Source organism: Macrotis lagotis, chromosome X, assembly GCF_037893015.1.
Source record: "Macrotis lagotis isolate mMagLag1 chromosome X, bilby.v1.9.chrom.fasta, whole genome shotgun sequence".
Classification (NCBI taxonomy): Eukaryota; Metazoa; Chordata; class Mammalia; order Peramelemorphia; family Peramelidae; genus Macrotis; species Macrotis lagotis.
Genome location: NC_133666.1, coordinates 218,284,603 through 218,309,560, shown reverse-complemented (window position 1 = coordinate 218,309,560; position 24,958 = coordinate 218,284,603). Strand labels below are relative to the sequence as shown.

The 24,958-nt window shown below is 37.2% G+C and overlaps 1 protein-coding gene across 4 annotated transcripts in view; it reads left to right on the top strand.

Annotated features, from left to right (window-relative positions):
• Positions 1 to 21,080: 21,080 nt before the first annotated feature.
• Positions 21,081 to 24,958, top strand: part of RFESD (Rieske Fe-S domain containing) — a 56,354-nt gene continuing 52,476 nt past the window's right edge. For 2 of the 4 annotated variants that reach the window (XR_012472631.1, XM_074207670.1), the window contains exon 1: positions 21,452 to 21,523. Coding sequence is in view for 1 of the 4 variants with exons in the window: in XM_074207670.1 (XP_074063771.1) it covers positions 21,499 to 21,523 (25 nt within the window). In the remaining 3 variants the exon portion in view is untranslated. Of the gene's footprint in view, positions 21,160 to 21,451; positions 21,524 to 23,383; positions 24,169 to 24,958 lie in introns of those variants that run through there. The other 2 variants (XM_074207672.1, XM_074207673.1) reach the window with 2 other exon arrangements.

The window sequence follows — 24,958 nt, the reverse complement described above, 5'->3', positions numbered from 1 at the left end:
AACATTTCACATCAGTCATTTACTTACAAGTATTTGTGAAATGCTCACTATGCAAAGAATTATTAATTTTTCCTTTAAAAAATGAATGATGTCATTTTTGTTTGACCTCTAACCTCTGAAGGCATTATGAACCTAACTCAGAGAAGGTACAGGTGAGATAATATATTACTGTACTTAAAGTACTAAGTAAATTTTATATTTTCATTCTTACTCTAACTTAACCTTTCTGAATAATCCACACTGGAAAATTTTCATTGGATGGAAGAAGACTTACAAACCTTTCATGATAGGACTATGTTCGGTGGATTTCTCTAAACTCAGAGATAAATTGGAAGGAAACGTCAATCAAGACTGTCATTTGGAGGAGTTCTTTGGTATGAGATATAGCCACATGAGGAGAGGAGCTGGGGATTGAAACTATATCCTGAGGGAATTGTGTGAAAACCTTTCAAAAAGCCTATATAATACTGGAATGTTTATCAAAAGATGGAGGCTGAAAATGATGGATTAATCAGAATACGGAGAGAGATAACAATGGGGTCCCTCTACCTACCTCTCTAGATGTCCTTAATTCTAAGAAAGGGTATGATTCAATATATGAGCACTTCACTACATGACAAAGATGAAATGATGTCAATTTGTGTGTTTGCATATAGATCAGAGGATCAGGAAAAAATGGTTTCATGTCCTTTTCCAAATGGAGAAATAAATGCATGACTGAGGTAAAATAATAACCAGAAACCTAACTCCAAACTCCCAATTTACATAATATGTTAATTTTTAAATAATTTTATTGTGCTTACTATTGATAATCCATCATGAGGGACAGGAAAAGTATGGAAAAACTGTATGCACATAAAGAAATCCCTATCTATTTAATCTCCTCCCCCAAAATTTTCATCAAAAATGTTATTAAGCAGTAATGATTTATTTCTTCTCTCTTGACCCTCCCTCTCCTTGACTGAAAGAACTAAGGTATTGTGATATTATAATAACTATTAGCAATAAATAGTAATGAGAAGAATGCTGAGAAAATCTACAAACAATTATAAACCATTAAATAATTAAAATACAACTATATAATAAATTCATGGATTTAACTGGCTTGAAACTTCATACTGTACCAACTGGGACAGGGTATAGAATTAAAGTCTGACAAGCTTTTTCTACAACTGGAGTGTTATCTGCTTGAAGTGCTCTGTATGTTCCACAGAATGCAAAATAGAGAGGAAATTGTGAAATTAAAGTGAAATCTGATTAAATTCCAATCCATATAGATCATGTTGATATTGTCATTAAGCCCAATTCACATTACAGTTATTAAGGAATAGGCTAAATTTGCTTTCCTGAAATTGGTTTAAAACCTGATTGATCTCCATAGGAAAAGGATAGCAAGAAAAATGCTACCATATTTTAATGTTGGATGTTGATCTAATAAGAATAAATGGAAAGAATTGTGTATTTCCAGAAGAGAAGTAAACTCACTTCTGGTTTGGATTATCCTACTGAAACAGATTGCAACCAAAGCAGGCAAACATGAATGAAATTTCAAACCCAGAATAAGGGACCATACCACAACTAAAATATCAGTCAGTAACATAATGAATTACACAACCAAAAATTGGAAGAGGAAATGCAGCCTGGTGGACAAGTCAGGAAAAGCAAGAATTCAAGTCTTGCCTCTGAATACATACCTGTTCTGACCTTAAATCAGTTCTCTCAGTTCCCCCAAGCAATTCTCTAAAATTACAAATTACAGAGTCAGTCAATCAATATTTGCTAAGCACTATGAACATTGGAGATAGAAAAAAAGAAGCAAATGAGTTCTTACCCTCAAGAAGGTTATAATCTAATGGGAGGGAAAACTAGTAAATAAATGTATATAAAGCAAGCTATATATATAGGATAAATAGGAAAAAGCAGAACCCCCCCCCAAAAAAAAAAGGATTTGGGGAAAGTTTCCTAGAGAAAATAGAGTTTTAGTTGGCACTTCAAGGAAGCCAATAGACAGAGATAAGGAAGGAGAGTGTTCCAGGCATGGAAAAATGTCTGGAGCTAAGAAAAGGTGTGTCTTGTTTCTGAAATGGCAAAAAGAACAGTCATTGGATTGAATATGTGGTAGGAAATAAAGTTAAGAGGTAGGGCAGTTGGGTAGCATCAGCCCTGTATTCAGGAGGATCTAAGTTCAAATCTGACCTCAGACACTTAATAATTGCCTATGTGACCTTGGACAAGTCCCTTAACTCCATTGCCTTAAATAATTTTTTTAAAAATTAAAAAAAAGGACTGGAAAGGTTGTTATGAAGATTTTGAATGCCAAATAGAGGGTTATGTAGTTGATCTTGTAGACAATAGGGAGCCACTGAAATTTAGTGGATAGGGAGATGACATAGTTGAACCTATGTTTCTAAAAAGCTCTCTGGCAGCTGAATGGAAAATGGATTGGAATGGGGAGAGACTTGAATCAGGCAGGCCCACCATTAGGCTATGTGTGGTGAAAGTGGTAACACTGTCAGAGAAGAGACTGGGACATTTTCAAGAGATGTTGCAAAGATAAAATCAATAGTTATTGGGAACAGATTTGATATGGAGAGGTGGGGAGGTGGGGGGGAGGGGGAGGGTAGGGAGGGGCTGAAAGATATTAAGAGTCTAAGATGGCTGTGAACCTGAGGGACGGGGAGAATGGATTTGTCCTTTACAGTAATAGGGTGAGGAGGAAAGATGAGTTCAAGTTTAGAAATGTTAAGTTTAAAATATTTACTGGAAATCTAGTTGGAGATGTCTGAAAGTTGGAGATGTAAGACTGGAGGTCAACTGAGAGTTGGGGCAAGATAGGTAGATTTGAGAATCATTACCATAGAAATGGTACAAAGCAGGTGCTGATTTATATAAATGGAATGAGTTCCTTGTCAGAAGCTTCCACTACTGCTAAAAACAGAATTCCAGTTTGTTTTTTAATGTAGAAGGCAACTAGCCTCATATAATTAAAATATTTTTTAGTTTGCTTATGAGGGAAGATGTGTCAAACTTAATTTTGCACTTTCTAGTAATATGAAAAAATAGGATAGATAACTGTGAAATTTCTTATTTTTAATTTTATGATATCTTACATGTAAAAATTGTTTTAACAGCAACAGTTTGCAATAACCAACTATGATAAACTCAGCTCCTTTCATCAATATAGCAAAGACATTTCTAAAAGACATGATGGAAAAATGGCACTCAGACTCAGAGAAAGAACTATAGAAACTAAATATAGATCAAGGCATACTGTTTTCACTTTTTTAAATTTCTTTTCTGCTTCTTCCTTCTTGTACTTTTTACCCTTTATTCTGATTCTTTTTTCCCAGTATAATCTATATGGAATTATGTGCAAAGCAATAGTATATGTATAACCTATATCAGATTACTTGCTCTCCTAGAGTAGGGGAAGGAAAGGATGAGAGGGAGAAAACTTTACAAAAGTGAAAGTTAAGGGGCAACTAGGTGGAGTCAGGAAGACCTGAGTTCAAATTTGGCCTCAGACTTTAAATTTATATCCTTTTCTAAATGGTATACAGTATGAAATTTATTATATAGTTGTATTTTAATTATTTGGTGGTTTATAATTCAGTTTGTAGATTTTCTAAGTATTCTTCTCTTTATTTTTTATTGCTAATAGTTTTCATAATATCACAGTACTTTAACACTTTCAGTAAAGGATAGGGTGGGTCAGAAAGAAGAAATAAATAAATCATTACTGCTTAATAACATTTCTGGTAAGAATTTGGGGGGAGGAGATCACTTAATCCTGATGGCTTGCAAAAACAAAAAAAACTGAATATTGAAAACTATCTTTAAATATATTTTTGAAAAATTAAAGAAAAAAAGCCAAAAAAATCTGAGGACTAAATTAAAGGAAAGCCAATAAAATTTTCAAAGATTAAAAAAAGAAATAATTGTTTTACATATCTATCCACATTTTCTGATCATTAACCTTTGATGCAACTTTTTTCTACCTCAATATTTAGGATGATTTGCAATGCATTTCAGTAGGTGTATGAATCACAGAACTTTAGACTTAAAAGCCTTAATCATCTAGAGCTCCTAAAACACCTATGGTGTGCCAGACAGTATGCTAAGAACTAGAGAGAAAGACAAAAGATAGTCCCTTCTCTCAAAGAACTCAACATTCTAATGGGAAAGACATCAAGTCTCACTTTCTCCTTTTGTTACCATAAGATAATTAAACTTTTCCAAACTTAAAGTGCTATATAAAATATCATTATTATACAAGTGATGTGTTACCTCTTCCACATGGGTGCTCCTCTTCCACAGTTCATATTGAAACCTGTACATGCTCTTACATGAAGAATCTACTGAATTCAAAAAGATTTGTCATTTTTGCACAATTCAGATACCAGACTCTCAATTGTTCTTCCCCGATTAACTGTCCCATCTCCTTTTCAGATCAAACATTTCCTGGATGATAATTTCTGCAGTTTTTTTTTTTGAGCAAGGCAGCAGAGCTGCAGCTTCTTTGGGTTGCTGAACTATACCTAGCATGGGTAATTAGTGGTTTTGATTCTTTGAAGATTATAGTATTTCCAGATTATAGTTTTTCCAGATTTATAGACATATAGCTTTGTGTTGATTTTTAAATGTTAAATTAAAAAGTTTAGCAATATAGTCAGTCTAATTTTTCTGGTTCAAGTAGAATAGCTTAATTAACTCACATTCTTGGTTTTGATCACCATCTAAACTGACTAGTTAGTTTTTCTTTTACCTAGTCACAGTGTTTTTAAATGTATTGATGTGTTTTGGTTTTACATCACATTTATTTCCAAATTTTTTTCCCTTTCTTCTAACCTGGAATTCTTAACCATTTTTGTGCCATGGACTCCTTTGGCATTCTGGTGAAACTTTTTTGACACATCTCAAAGATTTTTAAATACATAAAATAAATTACATATGATTATAAAGGAAACCAATTATATTTAAATATTGTTATCTATATGTGTATCTAAATATGTATACATATGTATACATGTGTAATATATGTAATATATATTTATATGCAAATTCATGACTCACCATGAATTCTATCCATGGACTCCAGATTAAGAACTTTTGTTCTAACCTGAGGATCATCCTAGATAAAAAAAAGAAAAAAGAAAAAGAACTTCTGGGGGAAAAGTCAAGATGGCAGAGTAGAAGCCAGGGGACCCTCTCACTGATGTGCACTGTTGGTTAAAAAGACAAGCTTGACTGAAAACAATTAGAGTAGGAAATGAAAACAAATATGTAGGGTGGAATTAATGGAGAGCTATTAAAATAAAATCAGAAATTTGTTGTTGGATTTTGTTTTTTTTAATATAGAGGAACATGATCAGCAATAACATAATTAAAATACAATGACTTCTTAAGGTGTTTTTTCCTCTCTTCCTGTTGTGGTTTCATCCACAGAAGCACTCAGAGATCATAAGTAACCAGATGAAATAATTAACTTAATGTTTATCTGTGAACAGGTTAGAAATTAAAATGAAAGGAAATAAGAACAAGCAAAACAAAATTTAACTTCCTAGGATGGATTGTATAGTAGGAATTAAAAGAAGAGAAAGAAAGCTTAAAAAATAGCGATCGAAGTCAAGACTAAGCAAAGAGAATAGGCCTAGAGGATTATGAATAAATTTCAAATTACAATGTTCATCATATTGTTTCACCTAATTCCTGTGTTTAAATTCCAAAGTTTCAATTATAGCTCTAGTCTTTTCATCAGGAATGTTTGGAAATCTCATTTCATTAAAGATCCAATTCCTCACCTGTATAATTATATTGCATTTTGCTTAGTAAATTACTCTTAGCTGTGAAGCATATATCCTTTCCCTCCTGGGGAAATCTTATTACAATTTCACTGCAGTTTTAGTGGTGGCTGCTAAATTGTGTTATACTGACTGAGGCTACTGGGTACTTTAATTTTTTTCCTTCTGGTTTCTTATAGTAGTTTTTCTTTGACTTCAATGCTCTGGATATTGGCTATAATGTACTGGAGAGGTATTTTTGGAGGTGAGTGGTGGATTTTATTTCTATTTTGCCCTTTGGTTCTGAGCAGTTTTCTTTTTAATTTTTTTTGCAAGGCAAATGGGGTTAAATGGCTTGCCCAAGGCCACACAGCTAGGTAATTATTAAGTGTCTGAGACCAGATTTGAACCCAGGTACTCCTGACTCCAAGGCCGGTGCTTTATCCACTACGCCACCTAGCCACCCCTTCAAATTTCTTGAACTATGGCATCTTGAATCTTTTTAATTGTCATAGTGTTTAGATGGTCCAATGATTCTTCACTTTTTTCACCCTTTATGTTTGCTAATGAGTTATTTTACCTTGAGCTATCTTACATTTTATTCTATTTTTCAGTCTTTTGACTTTTTAAATATTTCTTGCTATCTAATGGAGTTATTGATATCTATGTGGTCCATTCTAATTCTCGTAGCTCTCATTTTCTTTTTTTTAAATTATAAAGATTTTATTTAGTTTGAGTTTTACAATTTTCCCCCTAATCTTACTTCCCTCCCCCCCAGAAGGCAATTTGCCAGTCTTTACATTGTTTCCATGGTATACATTGATCCAAATTGAATGTGATGAGAGAGAAATCATATCCTTAAAGAAGAAACATAAAGTATAAGAGCTAGCAAGATCAGACAGTAAGAGATCAGAGTTTTTTTTTTCTAAATTAAAGGTAATAATCCTCGGTCTTTGTTCAAACTCCACAGTTTTTTCTCTGGATACAGATGGTATTCTCCATTGCAGATAGCCCCAAATTGTCCCTGACTGTTGCATTGATGGAATGAGCAAGTCCATCAAGGTTGATCATTGCCCTCATGTTGCTGTTAGGGTATATAATATTTTTCTGGTTCTGCTCATCTCACTCAGCATCAGTTCATACAAATCCTGCCAGGCTTCCCTGAATTCCCACCCCTCCTGGTTCTAATAGAACAATAGTGTTCCATGACATATATATAACACTGTTTGCTAAGCCACTCCCCAGTTGAAGGACATTTATTTTATTTCCAATTCTTTGCCACCACAAACAGGGCTGCTATGAATATTTTTGTACAAGTGATGATTTTCATCACTTTTTCATCATCTCATCAGGGTATAGACCCAGTAGTGGTATTGCTGGATCAAAGGGTATGCACATTTTTGTTGCTCTTTGGGTGTAGCTCCAAATTGCTCTCCAGAGAGGTTGGATGAATTCACAGCTCCACCAACAATGTAATAGTGTCCCAGATTTCCCACAACCCTTCCAACAATGATCATTATCCTTTCTGGTCATATTGGCTAGTCTGTAGCTCTCATTTTCTTATCCAGTTTTTTCTTAAGCACTCTCATTTCATTGATATAATCATTTTTAACTCTTCTTCATATCTTCCGGGAAGTCCAGATAGGTTTGTGCCCCAACTGTGTTTCTTTGTGCTTCTTTGAAGCTTTGTTTTTGGATTATTGGAGAAAATCTCTTATGGGTTTAATTTTATTTATATGCTTATTCTTTCAGCCTACTTCTTGTCTTTGAGTTTGATGTTAAGGAAAAGTTCTGTGCTCTTCTGGAAAAAAGTTCTGGGATGGTTCAGTTGATGCTTTCTTTGAGGTATTGAATGTTGTGTTAGGGCAGTATCTCAGAGATAGCAATCTATTGGGCCTTTTCTAAGTTGTCTAATCCTAGGTAAAAGTCAGTCATTGGTCTTAATGCTACAAGTTCTCCACCTGGGTTTAGGTCTGAGTAACATCTCCTGGACTTGTCCCTGCTGCTGGACTCAGCTGTCTTCAGCCAACTGGGAAACTGCTGGTTCAAAGAGGCAGAACAGCAAGCTTCCTTTGGCTTGGGAGTCTGACCCTGTTAATTACCCTTTAGGCTTCAGTCTGGAAATTGGAACTGAGATTTACCCCTTCTCCTGAGTTCTAAGCCATAGAGTTGCCATTTGCTTCCTCTTAGATACATAGTTTAGGGCTCATGGCCATTCCTGGAATGTCCTCCCCAGGAACAGGTTCCTTACTGAATCTGCATTTACTGAGTCTACACAAGAACTGAGCAGTGGATGAAGTGTTCAATTAGTACACATTTTACAAGAAGTCATGTTGACCCCATAAAGGTCTTGTTTCCCTGCTTCCCCTGATGCACAATCTTTTCCTGCACTAGAGTGCTTGTTTGTAATATTCTTGGCCAGATCCCATCCATAATGTTCATAGATCTCTCTGTCTGTCACCATATATCAACCTGGGCTGGAAAAATAAGTTACTTGAATTTTTTATTGGATTTCCCCATCTGGATTTGGTCAATGGAACAACTTTTGTATGTATACCCAAAAGCAATTGAACATAAGAGTATAGCATTTAATAAACCCAAAAACTACAACTAGTGGTGTGAGAAATACTAGTTTGGCAACAATTGTCAGAGGGGTAGTGGAAGGTTAAGTACAGTATTGCATTGTCAGTAAAGCTGTGTAGTGGTACAAACATTCTGAAAAACAATTTGGATCTATACTCAGAAAGATTCTAAAATGTACCTATGACCCAGCAGGTAATCTCACTATTTGACATATGTCCCTTGGAGGTCAAAGAAAGAGAAAAATGACCCATATGTATAAAAAATATTTGAAATATATATGAAATAATTAAAAAACAGATCCAGAGAAAACTGGAAAGTCTTGTACAAACTGACAAAGTGAGGGGGAATAAGACAATAAATTTATATAATGACAAGATAATGAAAACCAACTTTGAAAGACTTAAGAACATTGATCAGTGTAACATCCAACCACTACTTTGTTGATTTGGGAGATTTAAAGAACATATAAAGGAATGATGTTGAGACCATGGGGGGGGGGGGAAATGAAAAAAAGTAAAAGAAGAATATTAAATGCAGGCAGAGTCAAGATGGCAAAGTAATGACAGGGACTCCCACGAGCTCTCCCCAAAACTGCTCCATATACATTTAAATAATAATTCTAACCAAATTCTAGAGTGGAAGTACCTATAAAAAGACTCAGTAAAACAATTTTCTAGCCCTAGACAACATGGAAAATCTGTTGGAAGGGCCTGTTGCAGTGGGATTAGAAAGGACTTGAAACACAGCCTGGGCATCCCAAGAGTGAATCGACTCCAGCCATCCAGGAACAGGCAGCAAGAAACCTGGGTCCCTGGGGGCATCTGGGTCCATGGCAGTGGTGATGGTTTCCAGACCTCTCAACCCAGGGATTGTCAAGGACAATTGGGAAGGTCAGCAGGAAAACTGCCACACCAGAGTGAGAGCAGAGCCTAGTTCAGTGCAGGCTTCAGTATAGATCTGGTCCCAGGAAACCAGGAGCAGGCCTGGTGAGTCACCTGGCATCTGTTTCCAGAGTGTTCAGTCCACAGATGATGAGGGGTTCAGAAAACTGCAGGGAGCTCTTTGCTATCCCTGAGGCAGGACTCTGTTGTTTTACCCATTCTCAGATCCAGGTTGCAGTCTGAGGTTCCAGTCTTAGGAAAAGGAGCAGAAGCACAACAGAGCATACTGCCTACAGCAGAGCAGGGACCCTCCTCACAGTTCCAGGGCAGAAATAAGTGCTTGTGATCATCTACAGACCAGGAGAGCAGTCATAGCTTCTCATAAGACTTTGGAGGAACTGAGAACTTGCAGATTCCTGAGTGGGAGGGAGGGTTGAAGGGGGAAGGGGTAATTCCTGAAAACAGCTGCAAAAATCTCAAAAGCTTGGAAGTGTGTCCTATAAAATGGAAGCAGAGCTTCACGTTAACCAAGAGTTAAAATCAAGTCATAGACTGGAGAAATGAGGAAACAGCAGAAGAAAAAAATCCAACCATAGACAATTACTTGGTTTCTATGGAGCATCAGAATACATACTCAGAAGATAAAAGAATCAAAGTTTCTGTTCCAAAGCCTCCAAGAAAAATATGAATTGGTCTCAGGTTATGAAAGAACTCAAAATAGATTTTGAAAACCAAGAAAGAGAGGTAGAAGAAAAATTGAGAAGAGAAATGAGAGCAATGCAGGAAAATCATGAAAACCAAATCAGCAACTTATTGAAGGAGATACGAAAAATACTGAAGAAAATACCATCTTAAAAACCAGTTTGAGTCAAATGGAAAAAGAAGTCCAAAAGGCCAATGAGAAGAAGAATGCTTTAAAAAGCAGAATTGGTCAAATAGAAAAGGAGATACAAAAGTTATCTGAAGAAAAAAATTCTTCAAAGTGTAGAATGGAGCTAAGGGAAGCTATTGACTTTGTGAGAAATCAAGAAACAATAAAACAAAACCAAAAGAATGAAAAACTAGAGGGGGCAGCTAGGTGGCACAGTGGATAGAACACCAGTCCTGGAGTCAGGCATACCTGAGTTCAAATCTGGCCTCAGACATTTAAGAATTACCTAGCTGTGTGGCCTTGGGCAAGCCACTTTACCTCCATTTGCCTTGCAAAAGATAAAAAAAAAAGAATGAAAAACTAGAAATGTGAAATATCTCATTGGAAAAATAACTAACCTGGAAACAGATCCAGAAGAGATCATTTAAAAATTATTGGACTACCTGAAAGTCATTACCAAAAAAAGAACCTAGACATCATTTTTCAAGAAATTATTCAGGAAAACTGCCTCGATATCCTAGAAGCAGAAGGTAAAGAAGAAATTGAAAGAATACACTGATCATCTCCTGAAAGAGGTTCCCAGATGAAAACTGCCAAGGAATATTATAGCCAAATTTCAGAATTCCCAAATCAAAGAGAAAATATTGCAAGTAGATAACACAAAATTTAGCAGTTTCTACATTAAGGGATCATAGGGCTTGGAATATGACATTCCAGAAGGCAAAAGAACTTGGATTACAATCAAGATTCAACTACCCAGCAAAAACGAATATATTCAGGGGAAAAGATGGATATTCAATGAAATAGGGATTTCAAATTTTCCCAACAAAACAACCAGAGCTGAACAGAAAATTTGATCTTCAAATACAGAATGCAGGTGAACCATAGAGAGGGTGGATAGGAAAGGAAAATCATGAGGAACTTAAAGATGTTGAACTGATTGTATTCCTACATGGGGAAGATGATACTGATAACTCAGAAATTTTCACATTTATTGAAACTGTTTAAAAGGGCATATATTGACAGGCACAGGAGGAAGTTGAATTTGAAAGTGTATTTTAAAAAGATGGCATTAATGGGGGAGAAAGAAATGTACTGGCAGAAAGGGAAAGGAGGGGTAGAATAGGGCAAGTTATTTCACATAAAAGAAGGGAAAAAAGCTTTTTCAGTGGAGTGGAAAAGGAGGAAAGTGAGGGGGAATGAGTAAGTTTTATTTTCAGTGGAGATGATTCATAGAGGGAATAACAAACACACTCAATTGGGTATAGAAATCCTAATTTACCCTAGAGAAAAATATGGAATGGGAGAAAGGGGAGTGGGGGGTGTAGGTGTAGGTACAAAGGAGGGAAGATCATGGGAGAGGGACAGGGCAAAAGGAGAGAGAGAGAGAGAGAGAGAGAGAGAGAGAGAGAGAGAGAGAGAGAGAGAGAGAGAATAGAATAAATGGGGTGGTGGAATAGAATGGAGGGAAATACAGCTAGCTATGGCAGCTGTGGAAAAAAAATCTTGAAACAAGTTTCTCTGATGAAGACCTCATTTCTCAAACAGGAAACTGAGTCAAATTTATAAAAAAATAAGTCATTCCCCAATTGATAGATGATCAAGAGATAGGAACAGTTTTCAGATGAGGTTATTAATGCAATCTATTTAAATATTTTAAAATTTTCTTTATTTACACATTACTCTTATTGTAACAGTAAACATATTATCCCCTCCCCCCACAAAAATATAGAACTTCATGAGAAATAAAGTGAAAAAACGAGAAAAAAAGGTGTTTCAGTCTGTGTTCCGATACCATCAGCTCTATCTAGGGTGGATCACATTCTTTATCATAAGTCTATCATAGAAGTTACTTCCTTATTTTTCCACAGTTGCTGTTGCTGATTGTAAATCCCTCCATCCATTCCTCCCCACTACCATCTATTATATTTTCTCTCCTTTCACTCTGTCCCTCTTCAAAAATGTGCTGTGGGCAGCCAAGTAGAACAGTGGACAGAGCACCAGCCCTGGAGCCAAGAGGCCACAAACCCACTACCCAGCCCTATGGTCCCAGACAGACCACCCAATCCCACCACCTTGCAAAAAAGTAAAAAAGAAAATGTGCTATATTTGACTATCCTCTCCTATGATCTACCCTCTCCCCTATCACCCACATCATCCCTCCCCTTCCCCATCCCCCTTCTCTCCTTTTTCTTCTTGATTTCTATACACTATTGAGTGTGTATGCTGTTTCCTCTCTGAGCCATTTCTGATGAGAATGAAGGCTCCCTCATTCCCCCTCACCTTCCTTCCCTTCCAAATCATTGTAAAAGCTATATCTTGAGTCTTTTACATGAAATATCTTCATCTATTCTACCTCTCCTTTCCTTTTTCTGTACATTTCCTTTTCACTCATTGACTTCATTTTTCCAATATATTATATCTTCAAATTCAGCTCCCTCCTGTGCCTTATCTTATACAAGCTCCTTCTAACTGCTCTATTAAATCAGGTTTATATGAGCATTATTAGTATCATCTTTCCATGCAGGAATACATGCAGTTCATCATCATTGAGTCCCTCATAATTTACCCTTCTCATCCACCCTCTCGATGCTTCACCTGAGTCCTGTACTTGAAGATCAAACTTTCTGTTCGGCTCTGGTCATTTCAAGAGGAACATTTAAAATTCCCCTGTTTCATTGAAAGTCCATTTCCCCACCCCACCCCCAGAAGAGGATGTTCAGTTTTGCTGAGTGGTTGATTCTCAGTTTCATTTCAATCTCTTGCCTTCTGGAATATTATATTCCAAGTCCTACAAGCTTTATGTGGATACTACTAAATCCTGTGTGATCCTGACTGTAGTTCCATGATATTTGAATTGTTTCCTTCTGTCTGCTTGTAATATTTTCTCTTTGTCTTGGGAGTTCTAGAACTTGGCTATTATATTCCTGGGGGCTGTTTTTTTGGATCTCTTTGCACAGGAGATCAGTGGACTCTCTCAGTTTCTATTTTACCCTCTTAGGGCAATTTTCCTGTAGGAAAATCTTTAAAAATGAAGTTAAGGCTCTTTTCCTGATCATGATTTTCAAGTAGCTCAATAATTTTTAAATTATCTCTTCTGGATCTGTTTTTCAGATCAGTTGTTTTTTTTTCAGTGAGATGTTTCACATTTTCTTCTAGCTTTTCATTCTTTTGGTGTTGAATTATTGTGTCTTGATTTCTCATAAAGTCATCAACTTCCTTTAGTTCCATTCTACAGTTGAAGAATTTGTTTTCCTCAGAGAGCTTTCTTATCTCCTTTTCCATTTGACCAGTTCTGCTTTTTAAAGCATTCTTCTCCTTAATAAATTTTTGAACTGTTTTATCCATTTGACCTAAACTGGTTTTTTTTTTAGGCTTTTGCAAGGCAATGGGGTTAAGTGGCTTGCCCAAGGCCACACAGCTAGGTAATTTATTAAGTGTGAGGCTGGATTTGAACTCAGGTTCTCCTGACTCCAGGGCCAGTGCTCTATCCACTGTACCTCCTAGCCACCCTAAACTGGTTTTTAATGTTATTTTCTTCAGCAATTTTTTGAATCTCCTTGACTAAGCTGCTGACTTCGTTTTCATGTTTTTCCTTCATCACTCTCATTTCTCTTCCCAATTTCGTCCCTTACTTGATTTTCAAAATCTTTTTTGAGCTCTATCATAGTCTGAGTCCAACTTCTACATTTCTTGGTGTCTTTAGAAATAGAAGCTTGGGGTTTCTCATCTTCTGATTGTGTGGTTTGGTCCTCCACGGGACCAAAGCAATTGTCTATGGTCAGGTTCCTTTTTTTTTTCTATTTACTCATTTCCCCATCCTGTGCCTGGTTTTGGTGTGCTTCCTGAGCTTCTGAGTACTATTGGGACACCACCACAAGAACCTCAGTATGTGAGGCTTTCACTGCTCTTCTGGTCTATTGAATGACCACAAGCTTACTCCTCTGCCACAGAGCTGTGAGGAAAGTTCCTGCTCTATGCAACTAGGTTCTGAATATGGCCAAAGTCCAGAGTCCTGTCCCAGGGACTGAGGACAGACCTTGGCATTCTCCCTCAACTCCCTTACCTTCCGTGGGCTGAGCACTCAGTGAGCAGCTGCCAGGTGGCTTCCTGCTGGGTGACTCCACAGGCCTACTTCTGATTCCTGGGATCTGGGCTGCGCTGATTGCTGTGGCCACACTGAGGAAGTCCACACTGGCCTGGGCTTCATGCTCACTCTGGCAGAGGTCTCCCTCCTGATCTTCCAAGATGTGCTTGATGCTCCCTGGGGTGGCAGGTCAGGAAACTGCTTCTGCTGCCAGGAGCCAGAGGGACCCAGGTTCCCTGGGACTCTTCCCAGAAGGCTGAAACTCCCTCCAACCCATGGAACAGAGCCTTCCTGCTATTTTCCAGGTTACCTTGGGCTGCAGAATTACCTCACTGGATCTTTCTGTGGGTTCTGTCTTCAAAAATTTAGGAGATTAAGAAATCAATGGGAACTTTCAAAAGAGCAATTTTAGTCTAGTGATGACATCACAAGTCAGGTTTCAGAGAGTTTGGAAGAGTAAACGGAGAGGAAGTACTGAGAGGAAGTAAATAAACTGATTGTGGCATACAACCACCAATTTTAACACTTGAAATATTTTGGAGAGTGCTTCTAAGAAAAGCTGTTCTCCTGCCACCATCTTGGCTCTGCCCCCTCAAATTTTTTTTAAATGTACTATCTTGATGGGAGAAATTCAGGTTAGAACAATTCTGTGGTATTACTTTATACCTACTGAATTGGATAATAGGAAAGAAAGAAAAAATGACAAATGTTGAAAGGGATGTAGGGAAATTGATACTTTGTGTACTGTTGGAGAAGTTTTAAAATGATTCAACATTTCTGTAGAGCAATTTGGAACTATGCCCAAAGAGCTATAAAGCCATGCCTATCCTTTGACCAAGTAGTGCCACTGCTAGATTTATATTCCTGAAAAAGTTTAAATACAGGAAGAAAACAATCCATATTTATAGGGATATTTATAGCAGTTCTCTTCTGGTGGTAGAGAGCTGGAGATTGAGAAATGGTTAAACAAATGATGGTGATTGAGATGAAATACTATTCTGTTATGGGAAATGATGAACAGGATACTCTTAGTAAAAAACTTATATGAGCAGATGCAATGGGAAATATAACTTACACAAAGTAACAGCAATATTGTGGGATGATCAGCTGTGACCCAAGAGGATTTATGATAAAGAATACTACATATCCCAAAGACAGAGTTAATGGTGTCAGAATACAAACTGAAGCATACTTTATTTTTGAGATTTCACTCTTTTTATGTGTGTGTATGTGTAGGGGGGGTTATGTTTACTTTTAGAACTTGACTATTGTAGTAATGTTTTTCATGGCTACACATTTTTAACATGCACCAAGTATCCTGCTTTCTCAATGGGGTGTGGGGTAGGAAAGGAGAGAATTTGTAACTGAAGGTTTTGGAAGTAAGTGTTGAAACTTGTTTTTGCATGTAACTGGTATAAAAAATTTTTAAATAAATAAAAAAATAACAAATAACAAATAACAATAATGAATCATTTAAAAAATATTTTGAAAACTTTTGAAGGGAGTGCAGAATGGAACAAAACTGAGTAATATGTTGGAATTACCATGTTTAATTTGAAACATGAAAAAAATCCCATTAATCTGGTAGCTACTATATGTAGTCCTCTTTTTTCTGTTCTTTTATTGGGGGAAAACCCCTCATATTTGTTCATTTTGTTAAGTTTATAATTTTTTTAAAAGTGTTTTTAAACTGGCAAAACATGCCACAATCAGTTTATTTACTTCCTCTCCATACTTCCTCTCCATTTACTCTTCCAAACTCTCTGAAACCTGACTTGTGATGTCATCACTAGACTAAAATTGCTCTTTTGAAAGTTCCCATTGATTTCTTAATCTCCAAGCAGGATGGTCATTTCTTAATCCTCATCCACATTGACCTTTCTGCTTAATTTGACATTTTGATCACCTTCTCAAAGATACTGTCTCCTCTCTGGATTTTTGTAACAGTACTCCCCTGGCCCTCCTCTTTCCTAATTGATTACTTTCTCAGTCTTCTTTGCTGGATCTTCATTTATGTCATGTCCACTATCAGAGAATCTAAAGACTGTTCTTTTCCTTCTTCTCTTTGCTCTCCACATTTTCAGATAGTTGTTAAATCATGCTGTATTTGTATCCACAACATTTCTCACATGTGTTTCTCCTTTTCCACTCACAGAGCTGCCAACCTCTCAATCTAGACCATTAGAATAGGCTCCCATTGTAGGTTCCCCTACCTTACATCTCTCCCATTCCAATACAACCACCAAAGAGATTTTCACAAATGAAGATTTAAATATATCACACTTCCATTCACACTCTAGATGTTTTCAATTAATGCTAGGATTAAATATACCCCAAACAGCAGAGAAGAGAGCTGCCTATGGAGAAGTGGTTGGGGCATAATATAAATGAAAACATGAGACTGAGTTGCAGTCAGGCAGGGGTTGTAGCTCAAATACATCTTCTAGGAAAGGCTATGGTCAGGGATGGAAAAGAGGACTGGGTTTACAATGTAGAGAATGTGTCTCCTCATTGTTCCTCCAACACTGGCAACCTTGCATTCCTGGTTCTTCCCTCTACCACTGGTCATATCTTCTTTACCATTCAGACACATCGATTCTGTTTAAACAATCAGATTGTTCCTTTGCCATCCCCCTCTGAGGCCTCTCTCCCCTCACTATTTCTAAGCTCTTCCTTTCCACTTAAAATTTTTTCCATCTCTATGATGCCACCAGTCTCCCAATTCCCTGGGATAGAAATTTCTAAAATCATCTATCAGTCTTCTCTTTCACTTCCCCATCCCCACAATTCTTGTAAAGGAATAGTCCAATAATATACATAGTCAAATAAAGTTCAAATTCCTTATTCTGACATTCTGTCACCAGTCAACAAATATTTAGTTCCTATGATGTGTAGAGCCCTGGAAACACTTAGACCAAGCTCAGAATGATTCCCTGAAAACTATACTAAGGTTCAAGGTGATCTTTGGGAAACAAGAACAATTCCCAGAAATGCACAATAACCCAAAGTCCCAAAGATGTTCATAGCTCATGATAAATGTAAGTTTCAATTTCATTTCCCACCTGGCTACTCCTCTGGATTTCATGATTTCCAGAAACTCATCATCATGCAAGATGAAAGCAACTCATACCTCCTCAAATCATTTCCCCACCCCACTTTATCCTTCCCCCTCCCAGTCAATTTCTTTTTATGTGTCTTCAGTATTAATGTTCACGATGATGATGATGTTATCTAACATCTATTAAACACTTCACAATTATTATCTCATTATCTCACACCAAGCCTGGGAGGGAGGCAATATTCTTATCCCCATTTTGTGGATGAATAAATTTCACCAAACAGAGGTTAGGTGACTTGCGCAGGTTCACACTGCTAATAAGTATCTGATCATTTTTCTTCTCTGTCCAATGAACCACCCTACCACATTAGATTGTAAGCTCCTTAAAGATAAGGACTCTTTCTTTGTATCCCCAGTGGACACAGAACCAGACCCAAAGGAGGTTCTTCAGAAATGCTTATTGACTGAAATTCTGAATTCATGCTCCTCTGATGATGTCCCAACCTGCAAAACTACTGCTTTTGGCACCCCCGAAAGGTAGTGATTCATTCATGTGCCAGTCACTCAGCTGCTCCTTGTTTCTGCACTTTTACTGCCATCTGCTGCTTCCTGGGGAGCTGCCAATTGCCAGTGGCTGTTCCCCCCCCCACCACCACCACTACAGCAATATATTGTTGCTCCCCTGAGTTTCCACTGTCATAAATGCTGCTTCTCCTTAATCATTCTATCAACAAGTATTTTGGGTAGCTGCCTATTAGGAAGTAAAACTAGGAACTAAAATCTCCCTCTGTTTAATTTCTATCTGAGAGATAAGCAGAATAAACCTAATCTTTCTTCCCATATATCACTTCAGACATCTGAAAACAGTGGTCTTATGTTATCTCACCCTCTCCTCACCCTTGCCTCCTTATCTATTCTCCCTCTGCAGTCAGTGAAGCTTATCAGTGTCCCTCCTAAAATAGTATGTCCCACATTGGGAGGACTATAATCTTCCTATTTCTGGACATTCTACTTTAATTAATGCAACCTAAAATGGCATGGGGGTGGGAGAGCAGGGGGGAGGGTCTGCTCCCCAATATTGATGATTCATATTATGTTTGCACTAAGATAATCAAGACCTTTTCAAATGAAAAGCTATTAGCCAAGTTTCCTTGATCCTGTATTGACTTTCTCCATGAAGCCTTCATAAAGTACTCTAAATCCTTGTATTTCTCTCTTTTCTGAATTGACACGTGGCACTTACTGGGTATATCTCTAATTCTGTCATTATACTATGCAACCTCAGATGGTGGTAATGCAATGATCATGGGTCATTTGGGAGATCGAGATCCAGACTAAAAATGGGACAGAATCCACATCCAGAAAAAAGAACTGTGAAGTCTGAATGCAGATCAAAACATACCATTTTCACTTTTTAATTTTTTTTTCTTTTGAACAGATTCTTCTTTCATGACTGATATGGAAATATGTTTAACCTGATGCTGGTTGTATATTCTATATCACATTGCTTGTTGTCTTGGGGGAGGGGGAAAAAGAAGGGAAAAATTTTTACAAAAATGAATGATGAAAACTAAAAAAATAAATAAATAAAAAGTAGGCAGAGTTGTAGCAATCATACGAGAAAATTAATGTTGTAGATTGCAATTGAATGGAACAAAAAGTTGAATACATCACAGGAACGAGACCACATAAAATGAATATATAATGCTAATCTTTTTGCTATTTTAGCAAAGTATAATTATTTTGATTTATTTGTTTAATCAGGAAGTAACATATTTATAGAGAGATCTTCTTCTCATATCCTATAATTATTATTAGTTATATGTAAGGTTTATTTCATTTATCATGTGTTATTTTTATTTATTTAAAATGGAGCTTTCTTATTGGAATTATAATGTGGTGATGGTTGAATATTTGCTTCTTAAACTATTAAGTGAATAAATTCAAATTATTTTTATAGTTCTGTTTCCTCAACTAGATTATAAAAACCCTGAAGACACAGAGTGCTATATTTCCTGAATTCCTATGCTTTCCTAAACCTCTTGGTACCTGATTCAACTGTGTACAGTGCCCAGGGCATTTTTTTTTTTTACATCCAAAGACTGGCTGATAATAATGAATAACCTTGATCTGAGAATCCTTTTAACTTCTCTTTACATCAAAACTCTGATCCAGTAGAAACTGGTTCCATTGCCTTTCAGGGAAAAACCAGGAATAAGATGGAAACAAGTTTGATTTTTCTTGGATTGATGTGAAAAGTAAATAAAGTATCATGTTTAATCAATGATAACTTTCCTTGGATTGATGTGAAAAGTGAATAAAATATCATGCTTAATAATTAAAAATGCCCTAAAAAGCCAAGTTTACCTAATTAAAAATGTCTTTCAATTGAGCCTAAAATTCAGAATACATAGATGGAGGCTATACTAATTGTATTTTTTTAAATGACCAGAGGAAAAATTTCTGCAGTCCCCACAGAAATAACTGAAATTGTGGAACTGCAAGGTGATTCTTTGGCTGGTTGGATCTCTAAGATAACATTTAGAGGTAGAAAAGAACTAAAATATCTAATCACAAGAAGGCATTTTACAAATTAGTCAGAGACCAGAAGTCACTTTCCCTGGGTCATCAGGTAATAAACAAAAGAACTGAACTTCTGATTACAATCTAGTTAGCCTATCAACAACAAATATTTATTGTACTCCTTACTGCAACTTCCATATGTGGAGAGGTAGAGATAACATGGAAATAGGTTCTTGAATAAGTAAATACAGGAGATGTATATACAAGGTGAAGGGTTAGACATGAACATCTGGGAAGATCAAGAAAAGCTTCATGAAGGTGGCACTTGAGTTGAGACTTGAACAGGGTGTGCAAGAGGTGGATGTGAGGACATGCCAATCATAATATTAATAACAGCTCCTATTGGGGTGCAATGGATAGAGCTCCTGCCCTGCAGTCAGGAGGACCTAAGTTTAAATATGACCTCAGATACCTACTGTTTACTTAGCTGTGTGACCTTGGGCAAGTCATTAAAACCCATTGTCTTGCAAAACCCCCAAAAATAAAAATAAAAATTCATAAAGACCTTTAAAAAATTTTCAAACCATCTTAGCAATATCTCAATATCATCTGTAAACAGAGAAGGAAGTGAAGACCAAAGATTATTATCTTCACTTTTATGTTAAGAAATGTTGCTATCTCTAATATTTTCTTTCTTCCTTTTAGATCTATACCTTCTTTCAACACTTTCAATTTTTTTTTTTAGATTTTTCAAGGCAATGGGGTCAAGTGGCTTGTCCAAGGCCACACAGCCAGGTAATTATTAAGTGTCTGAGGTCAGATTTGAACTCAGGTGCTCCTAACTCCAAGTCCACTGCGCCACCTAGCTGCCCCAACACATTCAATTTTGATTTATGTATATCATGGAAGCAAATGTAAAGATTGCCTTGATGGAGGGGGGAGGGAACAGAGGGAGGAGGAAAAAATTGCAAATAAAAAATGATTGTAGAAACTACTATTATATGTAATTGAAAAACATAAAATATTTATAAAATTAAAAAAAAATCTCATTTGGTCCTCACAATCCCAGAGGCAGGTGCTATAAGTAACTCATTTTAAAGATGAGAAAGCTGAGGCAAAGTGATATGCAAAGTGAAGCCTCTGAGGTCGGACTTGAACTTGGTTCCCGGCACCAGACACACCACGTGGCCTAAAGCAGCTCTACAGGCAGGGGGTGTGGCCGAGGCGGGAGGGGTTGAGAGCCGGCCACGCCTCCCTTCCGCTTGGGGTCACGTGAACCCTATCGCCCCGCCCTGCGGAGACGGGAACGCCCGAAGCGCTCCATCTACGTGGACCCCCGGGCTTGGTGGGCTCCCCGCGTGGCGCGGCGCTGAGAGGTTCGGGGGCGGGGAAGGGGGCGGAGCTTAGCTCCGGTTCTGTGCGCACGGTCCCGGCGGGCGGGAGAGCGAGGCTCGGGAGGTGGAGACGTGGTGGGGGTGGGGCAGGGCTCGAGGCGCCTTGAGCTGCCGCTTCCTACTTCCGGGGGGCGCGCGCGCGGCCCGGCGGGGCGCGCACGCACTTCCCTGGGGGCGTGTGCGGCCGGTCCCCTCAGCCTCGGCCTCGGCCTCGGGTGCGCGCTCCCGGCAGCACCCCGCGTCTCCCTGTGGCAGGGAGGGGGAGGGGCCGCTTTGGGGCCTTTGAGCCGGAGTTGCAGAATTTCCCTCGGAGTCTCCCTGATGGGGTCTTCGGAGCGTGATTTAAGTAAATTCAATTTAAAAAATGATTTAAATAAAATCCGACTCCCTCATTTTCCAAAAGAGGAAAAACTAAGACTTAATTATTGAAGTCAAATAACTGGCACCGGAACATTACAGTTAAGGTTTGAGCCCAGGAGTTCAGTGATGAACTTTCATAATTTAGATCCAGAAAGCCTGCAGGTAGGACGCCCTTTCTGAAGCCACTACCCCGGCCTCATAGTAATTATCTTAGGCTAAAAATGAAATATTATTATCTATGAAGGAAGTTTTATTAAGATCTTACCAAAAAAAGAAAGCCATGGATGACATCATTAAAGCTATCCACCAAGAGCTTAATGAGGAAAAAATACTTATGGAAAGCTTATAAGACTCCTAAAATTTTGGCGACCGATCAATCAGCTTAATAATTAGTACATAAAAATGTCATTGATTATTTTTTGATTTTCTAACCCATTCGTAAGATCTGTTCCATGTCAGAACTGACAAAAAAAGACCAATTAGCACAGGTAACTCTCCTTTGTCTTGATATTTTAAGTTGATATCAGCTATATAGACATACAAAGCATTCTGAATGTCTTAAATATAAGAATTTATTCAGCTCTTTTATAGAGATAACCAGAGGGCAATTTCTTGCCTTCTCAGGATGGTCTTTACTCTATTTACGCAACTTACAGATGCAATTTTATTTTATTTTATTTATTTGTTTAGGGTTTTGCAAGGCAATGGGATTAAGTGACTTGCCCAAGGCCACACAGCTAGGTAATCATTAAGTATCCGAGGTCGGATTTGAACTCAGGTCCTCCTGACTCCAGGGCTGGTGCTCTATCTATCCACTGTGCCACCTAGCTGCCCCCCAGATGCAATTTTAGAGGAGAACCAGGTGGTTTCACACATAGAGTTTGCCTTCAGAATTGTAGCTAGAGCTCTCTGCAATGGAGAATACCATATCCAGAGAAACAACTGGATTTACAAGGACTATTACCTTTTAATTCAGAAAAAAAACTGTTATCTTATTGTCTGATCTTGTTATCTCTTATACTTTATGTCTCTTCCTTAAGGATATGATTTCTCTCTCATCACACTCAATTTGGATCAATGTACAACATGGAAATAATGTAAAGACTGGCAAATTGCCTTTTGGGGGTGGGGTGGAGGAGGGAAGTAAAATTAGGGAAAAAATTTGTAAAAAAAAAAATTATAGCCAGAGAAACATACATAGTCCTTGAGGAGGGCAGAGGTTAACATTCAGATTTTTTTTTTAAATCAGAAATTTAGAGTTAAAGAGTTTAGTTTTAGATAGTACAGACAGGGCTCCTTTTTAGGTTATACTACAAGCTTATATAATAGCCAGTCACCCAAATAACTCTATATACAGATTAGCTATAGATATTTACTTTTTTTTCTTTTTTTTGGTCTGTTTTCTTTTGCAACATAGCTAATATGAAAAAATATGTTTTGGCTAACTTCACATAGATAATCAACATCATTGTTTGCATTCTCTAGATGGGCAATAGGGCAGGAAGGAAGTAAAGAATTTGAAACTCAAATTTTTTTAATGATTTAAAAATATTTTGCATGGGCAGCTAGGTGGCGCAGTGCACCAGCCCTGGAGTCGGGAGGACCTGAGTTCAAATCAGACCTCAGACACTTAATGATTACCTAGCTGTGTGGTCTTGGGCAAGGCACTTAACCCCATTGCCTTGCAAAAATCTAAAAAAAAAAAATTTATATGTAAATAAGTATGTATGTATTGCATATATATATATATATATATATATATAGTTAGTTAGTTAGTTAGTTAGTTAGTTAGTTAGTTAGTTAATGCATATATACTTATTTAAGGATACTGGCTGTCTCTCAATTTAACCAAAAAAAGCAGAGCTTTAGACAATGAGATATTGTACTAATATAAACCAGCTTCTGTATGGTTTACTATACAGTCATGTTAGTAGGATCATCAGCTCATCAAATTTATCCATGATAACAAGTCAGGAAAGATAGCTAACAGTTGTTGAGCCAGGATTCTAAAAGAACTTGGCAATCTTGAGCCTTGAAATCTAATAAGATGAAATTCAGTAGGGATGAATTTAAAGTCTTTCACTGAACTATTAAAAAAAAAACTTCACAAGTACAAGTTGGAGCATGGACCAGTTGGACCACAATTCTGAAAAAGTTCTAGGGTTTTAGGGGACTGAAAAGTCTATGTGAATTAAGTGGCAACCAAAAAACTAGTGAGAGCTTGGCACCTAGAGTTTAGATCCTCAAAACAAAGAGAATGATGATGATGTTCCACCATTGTCCTTGTTCAAGTGACATCTGAAGTAGTATGTTCTAATAATGTTTGTCCTTCCATTTTCTAAGAAGACCACAACATCAGGGAGGTGATGCCATGACAAGCACATGAATTGGATTTGAGTGAGGGAGGATGATGCTAAGTCACCAGTCTCACTTTCTGCTCCAGAATCATCTGGGTCCAGTGGCCAGATATGAATCAGGATGATTGGAGGTGGCCCTGGATGAGAGGCAGTCAGGGCTAAGTGATTCACCCAAGGTCACACAGCTAATAAGGGTTTCAGGCTGGATCTGAACTCCCATCTTACTGACTCCAAGACCAGTGCTCCATCCACTGCACCATTTAGCTACCCTCATGTATGTATGTAGTATCAATTTAAATATTACATATACTTATGTGTGTGTATATATATATAGATAGATATTATATATGCATGCATATGTGTTGGTATATAGATATATATATATATAAAATCAGTCATATATATTCATATGTAATGCTAGTACCTTCTTTTTGAGATTATTTTTAATTTATTCCATATAGAATTTATTTGTACATGATTGTTTTTATGTTGTCAACCCCATTAGTTTTTGATCTTGGTGAAGGAATGGATTTTCTTTTCTTTTCTAATACCCCTAATGCTCACCACAGTACCTGGCACATATCTATATCTTGTACTTTGTAAATGATTGTTGACTTAACACAATGTCTTTTTCAAGAGATGAATAATACAACTCTTTGCCTCCTACCTTTGTGGTGTATAAAATTTTTATTTTACAGTACTTTCAGTAGCATATTACATTTCAGTAGCATGTTGCATATATTTACCATTTGCACAAATTTTCAGTATGTTGTCAATTTTCAAGTAAGTATCCTTGATGAACTTTAATCTACAGAAATTTTAAACCTCAGAACTCTTCTTTGAAATTTCAGGAGTTATTTATTTTTCCATGTTCTGTGGCTTAACAGATTTATAGTGTCTTCTTTCACTTCAATTAAACTAATAACATTCTGAACCCTACCCAGCTACTATCATTAAAGAACAGAAAGAAATAGAAGTTACAGAAGTACCTGCAAAAAAAGAATTTACAGTGTAGTTTGGAAAATAGAACACAGGAAAGAACACAGAATTAAGGATAAACAACA